Source organism: Aethalodelphis obliquidens, unplaced genomic scaffold, assembly GCF_003676395.1.
Source record: "Aethalodelphis obliquidens isolate GAN/ISIS:26980383/991018 unplaced genomic scaffold, ASM367639v1 scaffold99, whole genome shotgun sequence".
NCBI classification, from domain to species: Eukaryota; Metazoa; Chordata; class Mammalia; order Artiodactyla; family Delphinidae; genus Aethalodelphis; species Aethalodelphis obliquidens.
In genome coordinates, this window is record NW_020838043.1 from 3538452 (window position 1) to 3552100 (window position 13649).

At 51.6% G+C, this 13649-nt stretch overlaps 1 protein-coding gene across 1 annotated transcript in view; it reads left to right on the forward strand.

The window, feature by feature from the left end:
• The window catches only part of MAP3K15 (mitogen-activated protein kinase kinase kinase 15), a 47409-nt gene that overhangs the window by 32592 nt on the left and 1168 nt on the right, over positions 1-13649 (forward strand). The window contains 11 exon segments of the mRNA XM_027096181.1: positions 2361-2381; positions 2384-2517; positions 5983-6166; positions 6836-6998; positions 7435-7609; positions 8372-8557; positions 9192-9297; positions 10241-10475; positions 12171-12283; positions 13185-13294; positions 13376-13452. Coding sequence (XP_026951982.1) covers positions 2361-2381; positions 2384-2517; positions 5983-6166; positions 6836-6998; positions 7435-7609; positions 8372-8557; positions 9192-9297; positions 10241-10475; positions 12171-12283; positions 13185-13294; positions 13376-13452 — 1504 coding nt within the window.

Genomic DNA, 13649 nt, shown 5'->3' on the forward strand with positions numbered 1-13649 from the left:
GACTGAGTTATCAGAAAGCAGCCTACATCCCTAGGGCCTGAGGGAGCAAAGGGGAGGGTGGGATTCAAACCTTTCAGTGGGGGATGCCACTGGGCTGGAGCACGTAACTCTGAGGGGGCCGGTTCTGGAAGTGGGGGGGGGGGACAAAAAAGCTGGGAATGAGCCAAGCGCTGCTACTGGAACCACCTGAGGGTCCAAAGTGACGCTTGCTAACCAACCTCTCCTTCCTGTCGCTTGTGCACAGGCATGCTCTCTCCCTCCAACCCCTCCCAACCCACCAGGGAGCAGCAGACAAGGCAGAAATGTGGTTTGCACAGTCCCAGACCCAGCATAGCAGAGCTGAGAGATAACAGCCTAATAAACAGCACAGCGTCACGTCTTTCCTAAGTTAATGAATTATGGGTTAGTTAGAAGGCACATTCCCTGCCAAGGCCTCTCTCTCTGTTGTTCACTGTAGTAGGAGCCTGTAGGGGATGTGGTGTCACTGAAAGTTCCCTTCCTGGGGCTCTGAGATTTCCTGACACTGCAACAAGTGCTACGAGCCTCCATCTCGCCCAACCCTGCAGCCAACCAAACACTTGCCCACCAGGCTTTCAGCTCGGGAGACCAAAGCCATCATTTTTGCCCTGCTGATTTCTTGCACTCACTGATACAACCTAATGTATATTTAACTTTAAATTAGGAAGAATGAAATAAAATTTAAAATTTTTTTAATTTAAATTCATTTCTTCAGTGTCACCGGCCACATTTCAAGAGCCCAGCAGTGCTACGTGGCTAGTGGCTACCATACTGAACTGCACAGAATAGAACATTTCCATTATTGCAGAACATCCTATTGGTCGGAGCTGTCCTAGAGCCTTTAAAATGCTCATGGGAAAGAAACAAGCTGGTAAGACATTGGATGTTCAAGAGGAGGAGGATGTAGTAGGTAGCATCTCCAAGCTTATTTTAACCAATGAGCCCTTTATTTGCATTGATCAAGACTCAGGAAACCTACTTTGGTTTTGTGATCTTGAGGCAGAGACTGGAATTTCTCTGTGCCTCAGTGTTCTCTATTCACACCATGGCCAGTATCATTTCTGAGTTGGCTGTTTATTATAAACCTCTTTGCCAGCACATAGCATCTGCTGCTGTTGCTTCCACATTCCCCTTGCCTCTTGCCTCAGGATTAGTTTCAAGGGAAACCAAAGATTTTACTCTTAGCGCCCTTGATTGACCTCCCTGCCCCATCTCTCCAGCAACCCCTTCCCCTCCCTGATCACCACCTTCCCTGTGGCAGCCCCTGGTGGCTCGTGATCCACAGGAGAAAGTCCAAAGCCAGAACCTTCAGAACACACAGCGCTCCTGGGTCCACTCTATACTTCACGCCCACGGGCTTTGGCTCGAGCTCTTCACCTTGCCCAGAAGTTCTCCTGTTCCTTTGTCCGCCTCTTCGAGCCTCGCGGCGGGAGTCTACTTCACTGGCGGCCCAGCCGCCACCCGTTTAGATTGGCCACCATGTTCATGGCAAGGTCATGCTTTGCCCTGCCTGCTCCTGGCCAATGACCGAGCATGGTGAGGGTACTAGACACAGTGTGGCGCTCTTCCCGTGGGCAGCTTTGGGTCAGGGCCTCCCCGGTGGCCTGGCCAAAGCTGTCTCAGAGGTGCTCTGCCATCAAGATGCTTCCTTCCCGCTCCTTTCGCAGGGGTCAGACCTGCACTGCAGTCTGACAGCTCCCCCTGCCCAGCCTGCTCCCTCCCCCTTTATCCGTCATACCCCTTCTCGCAGTAAATCTCTTGTATGTCTAATTCTGACTTGGTATTATTTCTCAGAGACCCAAATTGACACAGCTAGAGCTTCCCCTGACTCAAATCAGGCAGAATCAAGCACTTTTCCATCCATGTTCTCAGCGCCTTCTGTGTATACCTGTTAGAGCACTTCCTACATTCACCATCACCACTGCCACCCTCCTCGTCACCACCCTCCTCGTCACCACCCTCCTCGTCACCACCCTCCTTGTCGCCACCCTCCTCGTCACCACGTCTCCTCCACTGGGCAGTGTCTAAAGGTCAGGCACCACATTTCTTACATTCTGGTCCTCCTGTATCTGCCATGCACTAATATGTGTTGATTGAATTAGATTGGGCCCATTTATCCTTCGAGGGGCTGAGTGATCCTCTGTCAACGCTGACTAGTGTTAAAGAAAGGCATTTGCATGTGTCTGGTCAAAGAAGAGATGCAGTGACATCATTTACGCATGAGACCGGCCCCCGTGTGTCATTAATACGAGAGTTAAAGTTCACACACTCGTTTACTAATGGTCCACTTAGTTTTTAAACAATATGGTACCCACCATCTTTGTTGTATTTTTTCCCAATAGGCACTCTGCAGTACATGGCGCCGAGATTATTGATCGAGGACCTCGTGGGTATGGTGCCCCGGCTGATATCTGGGCCCTGGGCTGCACCGTCATTGAGATGGCCACCAGCAGGCCTCCGTTCCATGAGCTCGGTGAACCGCAGGCAGCCATGTTCAAAGTAAGACATGTTGGATGGTTTAGGTTGCTGGTGTTGGAGAGCGAGAATTCAAATCAAAAATCTCCCAATCCAGAAACCTCTCCACAAAGGTGGAAGAGAAAGCATACAGGTTGTTTTGTTTTGTTTTGTTTTTGAATAAGCATAAAATCAGAATGTGATGTGCGTCACAGGCACAAGAGAGTGGAGCGCTAAGAGACTGGAAAGCGGAACTCAGCCTTTCCTCTAGCCAAGCAGATGCAGCCCTTTACATCCGTGTTCTGAAGAGAAATGCTGACTAGTCCTCAGGTGCAAGGACTAGACAGCACCACTGGTCACAGGAGTTCACCCGAGGTTCCCCTGACAACTAGAGTGACCACTTGTGTTAGCTAATTGGCTTTACCCAAAGGAAAGATCAACTTCTCAAACCTTTAGGACGGGACGTAGTTCTGGAGCAAAAGGCTCCACTGAAGTTAGGCTCCTGCTTTCCCACAGAAACCCGGAAATTGGAGCGCTACCTTCCTCGGCGGTGGCATTCCAAAGAGATGGCTCCCAGGTCCTTGAGAAAGATATTTCTGGCAAGAGGCTTATTTGGCTTTTAAAAAGGTTTACATATATCTCGAAGAGAGACACAGAACTTAGAATGACAGGTTTTCTAAAGTGAATGCTCTAAGAAAGGTGGGGGGTATCTCTTTCTTTCTTTCCAACTGAGGGAGTTAAGCTTCTTAGTTAATCTGTACGCGCTCTTACACTGGGTAAGGCTCAAGGGCCGTGTTGGGTGTGTCTTTGGAGGACAGCTTTCTGTCTAGATTTGGAGAGGAGGATCTTTGGGTATCAGATGCTGTCTCCTTTGTCCTTCTAAAAGCCTTCCCAGAGCTGACAGGAAGGGTGACCCGTGTGTTGAGGCCCACGTGGTACTGACTGGCCCTGACTGACTGGGTGGGGCTTTACACTGGACATGCTCCCTTGGGAAGGGACGTGGTTGCTTGCGAGCCCAAGGGAAGCTGATGCGAGGACAGCCAGTGTATCCGAGGTCAGGTCTGCGGCTTCTGGCTCCGTGGACGCTTGGAGAAGTTGAAGAGCAGCTGTAGCCTTCAGAGGTCGTTACCAGCACTGACCTTCCGCGGAGCACTTTTGTTTGCCCCAAAGATAAGAAGGAAGAGAGCAGGGTCCCAGAAGGCTAAGTGGCCACTGCTTACGGATGACAAGGTCACAGTACATGGAAGCAGCCTGATGGAACGTGATTCCAGAGGCCTTTCTTCCTGCTTCTCTACCAAGCCTGGTGGCCTCCCAGGCCTGTCAGCCCCACAGCCTCCCCGCCTGCATCCTTGCCAGGCCCTCTGGCTCAGTCTCTTCGGCAGAAGGAACTCAAAGGCCCGAGTGCAGGGCTCTGCCCATGAGCTGGGTGCAGCCTGCTCAGCGGGTTCTGAACGCCCTGTGCTCTGATGCCTTGGTGCACTCCTCAGCCCAGCCCCTGCAGAAGGTTCTCTGAGCTTCCCACCCTCCCAGCAGCTGTGAGATAGCCCTAAAGGCAAGATCTCAAGTTGACGAGTGTCTCCTGGCACCTGCAATCCCAACAAGACCCTGAACACCGCGGCTGGCAGGCAGCAGTGACCTTCCAGCCTTTCCATGCCTGTCCAGGATGGAGCCACCTGGGGCTGGCAAAGATCTTCCTGCAGCTTCAGTTACAGGCCTCGGAATAAATAGCAGCTGGTGGGCTTCCCTGGTGGCGCAATGGTTAAGAATCTGCCTGCCAATACAAGGGACATGGGTTCGAGTCCTGGTCCGGGAGGATCCCACATGCCGCGGAGCAACTAAGCCCGTGCACCACAACCACTGAGCCTGCTCTCCAGAGCCCACGTGCCACAACTACTGAAGCCCGCATGCCACAACTACTGAGCCTGTGCTCTAGAGCCCGCGAACCACAACTACTGAGGCCCGCGTGCCTAGAACCCGTGCTCTGCAACAAGAGAAGCCACCGCAGTGAGAAGCCCGCGCACCACAACGAAGAGTAGCCCCCGCTCGCTGCAACTAGAGAAAGCCACGCACAGCAACGAAGACCCAACACAGCCAAAAATAAATAAATTTATTTTTTAAAAAAACAAAAAAAACCGTAGTGCCCATGTTTGCACTTTTCTTCTTGAGAGCCTGGGGAGAAGCTACTCCCTTCCTCTCTGAGTTCTTGTCCTGAGTTTTTGTCTCTGGACCCCCCTAGTGCCCTTAGATCCCCACCCCTCAGGCGAGGGGTGCCAGCTGGAATGTGCCCTGCATTTCACATCTTGCGGGTTGAATTCTATCCAGTGTTTAGTGTTCTCAAAATCCAAAACTCGTTTTTTGAAAATGTTGTGTTATTGTGGTAAGAACACAACATGAGATTTACCCTCTTAACAGTATTTTTGAGTCAAGGTCCAGCACTGTACAGCAGATCGCTAGAAATTATTCATCTAAGTGCCATGTGTGCCCAGTGGATAGTAATGCCCCATTTCCCCCTCCCCTCAATGCCAAACTCTCCATCCTGCCCATGAGGAGCAGCGTGTGAGAAGCGGTTGGTGCGCCCCTGGTGCAGGGACTTCAGGCTGTGAAGTCGGAGGCTGGCGGTTTGCTCTCGGCAGCGCCCCGGTCTCACTGAGCGGGCAGGGGAGGCCGCGCCAGCCCCATGGTTGCCGAGGAGCTGGGAATGGGGTGCATCTGGAGGACAGAATGGCTTCCACTCCTGGCTCATTGGGTGGGCTTGGAGACGATGAGGAGAAGACCGTGAACTTTAAAGATGACAACTCCTCAGATGAATGGAGAGCCGTCCCTGATGGGAACGGTCACGCAGGATGGATGAGCCGGACTCGTGGAAGCATTCCCGTGTCACAGTGAGATGTGACGACTCAGCCCAAACTCCTCCCCCACAGGGCGCAGGGACAGAGAGCCTGCGGCAGGACGATGATGAGCTAGCCAGCAGTGGAGCTGAAGCAGAAATTGCAGCAGGAGCCTGAACAGGAAAGGGCAGCGCCGCCTCCCTCAGCCAGTTGCACCCCGTGGGGATGAGGGCTTGGGCCCTGAGTTACCAGCCTCCAGGTTTGCTCTGCCTGTGGTTTACAGCTGGAAGTTGGAGGTTTGGGCTGTGAAGGCGTAGAGACTGAGAGGCCAGGGCGCGATGCTCTCAGAGGGCCTCTCACACGTGGCCTTTCATCCTGGGCGTCCTCCCTGCGTAGTGATCTCAGAGCTCCGAGAGGACTAGAGCAGAAGCCCCAAGGCCTCTTAAGGCCTAGGCTCTGAACCCCCCACCAGTATCACTTCCCCCACAATCTACTGGGCAAAGCAAAGTCCCCAGAGGCCAGCCGGGGCTAGGACATGGATAGCAGTCATGGAGGCCATTGTTGGAATCCATCATCAGCCCCTCCTAGGATGGCAGATACAGGAGCTTTGTGTGGAAGGTATGTACACCTGGATTTGCCCGAGACCACACTGTCTCATCGGTCACCTCTGCCTTCATTGCAGGTGGGCGTGTTTAAGATTCACCCTGAGATTCCAGAAACCCTTTCAGCGGAAGCTAGAGCCTTCGTTTTATCCTGTTTTGAGCCTGACCCCCACAAACGTGTCACCGCTGCTGGACTGCTCCAAGAGGGTTTCTTAAGGCAGGTGAACAAGGGCCAGAAGAACCGAATTGCTTTTAAGCCGGCAGGTGAGGCCTGCTGGGATGGCAGAGGTGACGGCTCTCCCGAGCGCTGAGCTTCCCACACGGTGCCCGTGTTTGTGAAGAGCGGTGGGGCTGGTGCATTAGGTGTGGGACGCGGAGACACAGGGAGCCCCATAGGTGACAGCGATGAACCTCACATACCCAATGCTCCGTTAAAGCCTTTCCTTTGGGATTGTGCCAGGGAGGGAGGTGGGAGGTACCCTGGCTGGGGTTTTGTGTCTTCCCCAGGTGCAGAACCTGGCGCTTCATCTTTGGAGCCTGGCCTGTCACCCTGTGCTGCTCCCGACCTTGGTTAAAGGGTGTCTGTCCTGCAGGCCACCGAAGCAAGCAACACCTTCTGGGGCAGTAGGTCCTACCGGGCAGTGATATACGAGTGGTCCCGGTGTGGATGGGGCGGGAGCTGGGACAGGGTGCCTCAGCATCTTGCACCCAGAGAGCGACTCGCTGTCTCAGCGTGTCCGAAGGGCTGGTTAGAAATGCGGAGTCTCGGGCCCATCCCGGACCTGCTGAAGCAGAACCTCCATCTCCCCAGGATCCCTGGGTGATCGCTTGCACCCCCAGTTAGAGCAGCGCGGGCTTAGGCCCCTGGGTGCGTCACGTGGCCCAAGGGGCTGCCTGGGGCTCACTGTCCCCATCCCCGGCTGCCCCGCACAGAGGGTCCCAGGGGCGCCACGCTGCCCCTGCCCCTGGCGGGAGAGCTGATGGGCGGCAGCAGCAGCAGTGAGCATGGCTCGGTCTCCCCACACTCCGATGCCCAGCCCGACGTGTTCTTCCAGAAGTCCCAGACGCCCACGCATCGGCTCAGCCACCTGCTCAGGTACGGCCACCCCCCACTCGGAGGACAGAGTCCCTCCCAGGTGTAAACCAGATGGCCGCGAAGGGCTTTTGCTTCCTTTCTGCACGATCAGCAGGGCAGCCGGGGCGGCCACTGACAGTGAGAGAGAGGAGGGCAGTGAGGTCACTCTCTGTCCCTTCCCCTCCCCCCTCCTCTTCCTCCCCTCCCCCTCTCCTCTTCTTCCCCTCCCCCTCGTCGCTTCCCCTTCCCCTTCCCTCCTGTTTCCTCCTCCTCCCCTGTCACCCCTTATTCTCTCCCTCTTACCCCCTCCTTCCCCCTCCCTCCTTTCCCCGTCTTTCCCCTCGCCCCTAACACTGGTGCATCTTCCTGAGGGTGGGGCTGCGGCGGAGCCACCTCTCAGCCCCTCCCCCACGGTGTCCCTGGGAGGCGGGGGATTGTCGCCTGCGTTTGTCCGCAGTGTTCCTGATGAGAGCTCGGCCTCAGAGGACCGGAGCGCAGCCTCGTCCCTGGAGGACAGCGACCTGGGCCTCTTCCTGCTGCGCAAGGACAGCGAGCGCCGTGCCATCCTCTACAGAATCCTCTGGGAGGAGCAGAACCAGGTGGCTTCCAACCTGCAGGAGTGCGTGGCCCAGGTACAGGCCGAGTGCGGGAGCTGCAATCCCACGCCCTCCGCCCAAGGCCAGGTCCCAGAAGAGGTCCAAATGGGACTGGTGTTCCTGCTACCCTAGAACATTTGCACAGTTACAAGAACCACCCTAAGTATTTCCCAACGTCCTTCCCTTTTCCAACAAAACAAAAGAAAATACAAAAAAAAAAAAAAGACTCCATTGAAGCCTGATTTTGCATTTGCGGAACACTGCCGTGAAACCAGGCACTGATGGGGCAGTGCTGCCTCCTGGTGGAAAACAAGCCAAATGACAGCACAAAGCCCAGTTAACCCCCAGCTGCACCAGTTGCCCTCAGAAGCTGGGAGAACAGCCGCTTTAGGAAGAAAGGTTACGGATGGAAATGTTTGAGTTTTAACTCATTTTGGATGGGAAAAGGTCCTTCTAGCAAGAGGCCACTGCCCCCTATGAACTGTGCCTTGTGACAAGGCCTGTTGGGGGTGGAGGGTGGTTTACAAGGGGTTAAACAGGATGGCAGACCATTCCTTGAGGGGCTTAGTTCTGTTGTTTGTGGGCCAGAGAGGAGAAGGGGGCCACATAACCCTCTAACAGGAAGGATATGGAGGAAATTCCAGGACCAGAGCCCGTGTCTCGCCTGGAAAATCCCCAGTTCCATTAGCAAATGGACAGTCTGGTTAATCTAGTTGCCCAAAGTACTTCTTGGATTTTCCCTCCCTCTCTCTGAATTACTCAGTGACTGATTTTTTTGGGTGGGGGGTTGGTGATCAGAGTTCGGAAGAGTTGCATCTCTCAGTCGGCCACATCAAGCAAATAATTGCGATCCTGAGAGACTTCATCCGCTGCCCGGACCACAGGGTGATGGCATCCACGATATCAAAACTAAAGGTGGACCTGGACTTTGACAGCTCGTCCATCAGTCAGATTCATCTGGTACTCTTTGGATTTCAGGATGCTGTAAGTGCTCCATTTGGCCCTAGAGAACATGCCAGAAGGTAGGAAGCCCACTGAAGTGGCTCACAGCCAAGACCATGGAGTTCGATTACCATCATGTCCCGTAGTCTCCATCTCTTCTCACCTGTTTACGCCTGAATCCCGAGTGTCAGCAGTTTTCTAAACACTGAATATGTGTATACAAGTGACTGGTCTGATTGCATTATGGCCACAGAGAGCAGGAGTATAGGATTTGGGAACGAGTGGCATCTGCCAGCTGGGTAGGTGTGGGGTTTAAGCTTATGGGTCTGCCCGAACAGGTGTGAGTTCCTCCAGGCCCAAGGTCGTGTCTGGCTTAGCTTTGTGTCTCAAGTCCCCAACACAGAGCCTGAGGTTTCATAGATGCTTCATAAATGTTCGTTGAATAAACAATGAAGAGGCCCGTGCAGTAGCTCCGATCTCTGTACCTGTCCCCTAGACCCCCGTGTGACTTGGGGTCAGCTTAAAGGAAGACTCAGTCCAGAAGAAACATAAGTCAGGCAGAAACTCAGGGCAGCACGGTTAACCCTTTATCTCAGAGTAGAAGCAAATTCGAATTAGTAAGAACTATTTCTTAAAAGTACAATGGACCAGAAATCTGGATTTTTGTGATTTGTAGGTAAATAAAATTTTGAGGAACCACTTAATTAGGCCCCACTGGATGTTTGCGATGGACAACATCATCCGTCGAGCGGTGCAGGCTGCAGTCACCATCCTCATCCCAGGTAAGGGCCCTCTTTTTGGTCAAGGTCAACTTCAGGTGGCTATGGAAAAGGTCACACAGGTCCTCTGTACTCACCAATTGTTGCTTTCCCTTTCCCATCTTGGCTATGTACGTCTCTGCAATTAAGTAAATGATGTCACAGACCCCTTTAGGGCCGAGATTCTGTGATTCTGAGAACATCTCCTGGTGATGTATTTTTACATGCCCCTAGGCATAACTGAGGAGCACGCACCGCAGGTAGACTAAACTCAGGATCTCAAAGGAGCACTGAGCCTGACGGCCTGGCTCCTACAGTGCGTCATCTTGTGTGCTCAGCAACGCCTCCTAGTTGGTTGACGATTTAACGGCTCAGTCTCCTCTCTCAGAATCATCATGTGGCAGCTACAGAAATCTTTGGCTTTTTATAGGCTCTATTTTTGAAATGTTAGAGCAGCTTAATACCCAAGTTGATTCTCCTTCCGCGGTGCCTTCTTCCTAGGAAGGGAGGCTATGTGGCGCTTCGGTTAACACTGCCCCTTCCTCTCATTACTTTGCTCCCTCCCTGTCCTCTGCCTGCTCCCCTGAATGCACTCTGCCCAGGCTCAGCTTCTGGGAGTGGCTTGTTAAACCCCAGGACTTCATTATTCCCCAGTCCAAGCAGGAAAGTGTTTGTAGTAAAAACACAGGCCTGGGTGGAAGCCCGCTTGTCCCTTTTTAAAACTGCCCTTGGCTAACTAAACACCTTGAAGTCTGTTTCCTTATCTGTGAAGTGGTGGGGACCATCTTTTCACTGCAGAGCTAAGTGAAATAGTCTCCTCTCCATTTTATAAAGTCAGCAGTCCCCTGATGGAGCATCGCATTGGCCTGGCCGGCCTCTGAACAGCCACATTTGCTGGCCCGGGACATAAGCTACACCAAGCCCTGGCCTTGTTGAACCGTGGTCCTTTTCTTCCGTGATTCCACAGAGCTCCGAGCCCACTTTGAGGCTGGCTCAGGGACCAAAGGGGTGGATAAGGACACGGATGAGGCAGAAGAGGACTATGCCCCGGCAGACCCACGCGGGAGCGAGGCGCAGGTGGCGTGTGGGTGGAGCAGGCCCGTTTCAGCAGTTGCCCAGGAGGCCCAGCCCCAGCAGCCCCAGCAGCTCCACCAGCAGCATCTGAGCCTCCAGCTGAGCAAGCTCAGGCAGGAGACCAACAGGTGGGCAGGGGTGGGACAATGACCTGGACTAGCCCGTCAACTCAGTGGTCGAGTGCCTCACCCAGGTCTCAGAAAAGCATCTTTACCCCCCAAGGAACTGCGCAAGGAGATATTCTCAGCTTCAACTGGGGGACTAGAAGGATGCCCCCCCTTTTTTTTTAATGCTAGGAGTCAAGAGACGTAGAGTGCCTTGCCACAAGCCGTACTAAAGGCAGCAGCATCTCAGAGTTTTCTCTGTCTCTTTACCGAGGTGGGTTCCCTGACATGGTGTGTGGGTCCAGCAACTCGGGGGGACATCTGCGGCCTGCCCCTGCCGAAGTAGCTGAGTTGGGGGTCAGTTAGCACTGCGTTGATGGACAGGTATCCCATAACCCTGACCCCAAGGAAGTCTGCCCTGTCCTCTTTGAATCTCTCCCTTGTGTTTTGTCATGATCCCTAGGCAGGCATTAGTGAACCACCTTCCCCGACAGCGGACCCTGGCACTGCCGTGAGGTTCCCACAAGAGTTGGGCCCTTTTGTTTATTTCCAGGCACATAGTAGGTGTTCAAAACGTATTTGTTAAATGAACAAAAAGATTCCCATTTGCGCTGGGGAACCACGTCATCAGTGGGCTTAGCAAACTAGTTGGTACTGGTTCCAAATGATGCCTTGTTGCCCAGTGGTCATTGGGAATGCTAAAATTTAACGGGGACAAACAGTGTCAGGCATACCTATTTCGGAAGAAAAGTTGTACACACCCCTAGGGATCTCTGAAGTTTAATTTTAGGCAGATCTAATCATTTCTTTTTAGAAAGGCCCTGTTTTAATTAACTGGTAGTGGTGGCAAAACTCTTTTTAAGTTTTGAAAAAATGACAAATGTGAAAGTTGATAGTAGTACTTAGCCCTTCTTTAAAATGTGTTTCTGGTAAGGTTTATAATCACCAGATTCATAAAATGTTATATATGGGTTCAAAGGTTATTCCTTTCCAGGGTCAATATTGTTATCTTCCATCTCAGTAGAATTAGTAATGAGACAGCAGCCAGCACCTGACTGCGAATGGCTGACAGACACACAGCTCCTACAGACACGCCTGCCCTTGTAGGATGGAGATGCCTTAGCTGTTGTTGGGCACAGCAGGAAGGCACCTTTGGCCCTGAGTGATGCTGACGGGGGTAACACATCTGTCCTGAGTAGTGTCTGTGAGACCAAGGCCCGTGAAGCGTTTAGCGCAGTCTTGGGTAAGTGTTCGCAGTAGTGTCCCTCTCACCTTCCAAGCAGCAAGAGTCTTTCCTGCAGTTCCTACTTCCCCCTAGCTGTTCCAACAGCAGCAGGGCTTCTATCTCCTTGGCTTACTCTCTGGTGAGGAGGGAAGGGCCTGACCACTAGTTTCAGCGACTTGACCTGACTTAGGGAGACAAGTTGGCTGAGTTCTACTGATCACCATCAGGTTATCTTTTGGTTCATGATACATATTCTGAGGCAAAATATACCTACGCCCTGAGCGTTGGTCTTTGTTTACAAGGGGAGGGAGCACAAGAAAGGTGCTCACGTACAGGCTGAAACCTGATCACACAACTTTGAAGAAACTAGACTGACCGATGGGATTGTGCCTTTTTTATTTTTTTTAAACCTCTGAATTGTTCAACAAATGTTTGAATTGAATTGAATGGTATTACGCTCTCTCTGGAGGATGGCTTTTTTTTTTTTAAACCAGACTTTTGGAACACCTAGTTCAAAAAGAGAGAGAGTACCAGAATCTTCTACGGCAAACCCTAGAACAGAAAACTCAAGAATTGTATCACCTGTAGTTACAATTCAAATCTAATGGTGAGTGATTTTCCACTTGCTCTGACTTATGTGTGTGTGAGACCATTCAAAATCTGGCTAGTACTCTAGTCAGCCTTGAAACAGTTGAGGTTATTCTCGATCAGACCAGTAAGTACTCCAGTAAGATTCCGGAATACTGGTCAATAATAAAAAGGAACTATCAGTACATTCAAAAGCAGATGAATCGCAAATGCATTATGCAAGTGAGAGAAGCCAGATTCAAAAGGCTACATATTATGATTCCATAAATGTAGAACGTTTATAGGAAATTCTATTAAAGGCAAAACTACAGGGACAGAAAATAGAACTGGGTGGGGGGGTGGAATTGATGATAAAAGGCCACGAGAACGTTCTGGCGTGATAGAAATATCTCTACCTTGATTGTGGTGGTGGCTATGTGACTCTGCTTGTCAAAGTTCTTAGCACTGCATACCTAAAAAGGGTGGTTTACGGCATAAATTATACCTCAGTCAACCAGCCTTATGCATTTGGTGCCCAAAAGGGCTACAGGTGCCTCTTGGAGTGGGGAATGGATATGGAGTGGGGAATGGATAAGCTGTGAGGCCAAAAATCTCAGTATTAAAACCTATTTCCTCATTTGAATTCCAGTGCAGTTACGGATATGATTTCTTAGAAAAGGCATTTTAAAGATGGGAATACACATTTAAAGTAGGAGATAATTAGTTTGAAGTATCACAGGTAAGGAACATTTTTAATCTCTGGAAAGTGACTCCAAGGACTATGGACTGTTGCACAGTGTGTAGCAGAGCAGCTGAGCCAGGTTTAATCCATTTCCTTTTCACATCACATTCTGGAATAATAGTTTATTTGATCCAACTTGTTACTTGAAGAATTTTGCTGTTACACATCAGTATACAACATAACTTTCTAATCCTTACAGAGATTACAGAGAACTCAGCCTCCCCTCCTCGGTCTTATGGGCAGAGAACAGAAGAAGAGCTTGTCGACTGGTTGCAACTGCAAGGAGCGGATACGAAAACAATTGAAAAGGTAAACTTACAACCAACAAACCATTCCTGTGCTATCATTACAGAGCTGCTTAGCTCTTAATGTATTTGATCTTTGTTTCAGATTCTTGAAGAAGGTTTTACACTTTCTGATATTCTTATTTATATCACTAAGGAAGACCTAAGGTACCTTAGACTACGGTGAGAATAGCCTCAAAACACTTCGTGGAACAGAAAATGACTTTTTTGGTGTAATTAGGCTTTTTTTTTGCGGTACGCGGGCCTCTCACTGCTGTGGCCTCTCCCGTTGCGGAGCACAGGCTCCGGACGCGCAGGCTCAGCGGCCATGGCTCACGGGCCCAGCCGCTCCGCGGCATGTGGGATCTTCCCGGAGCGGG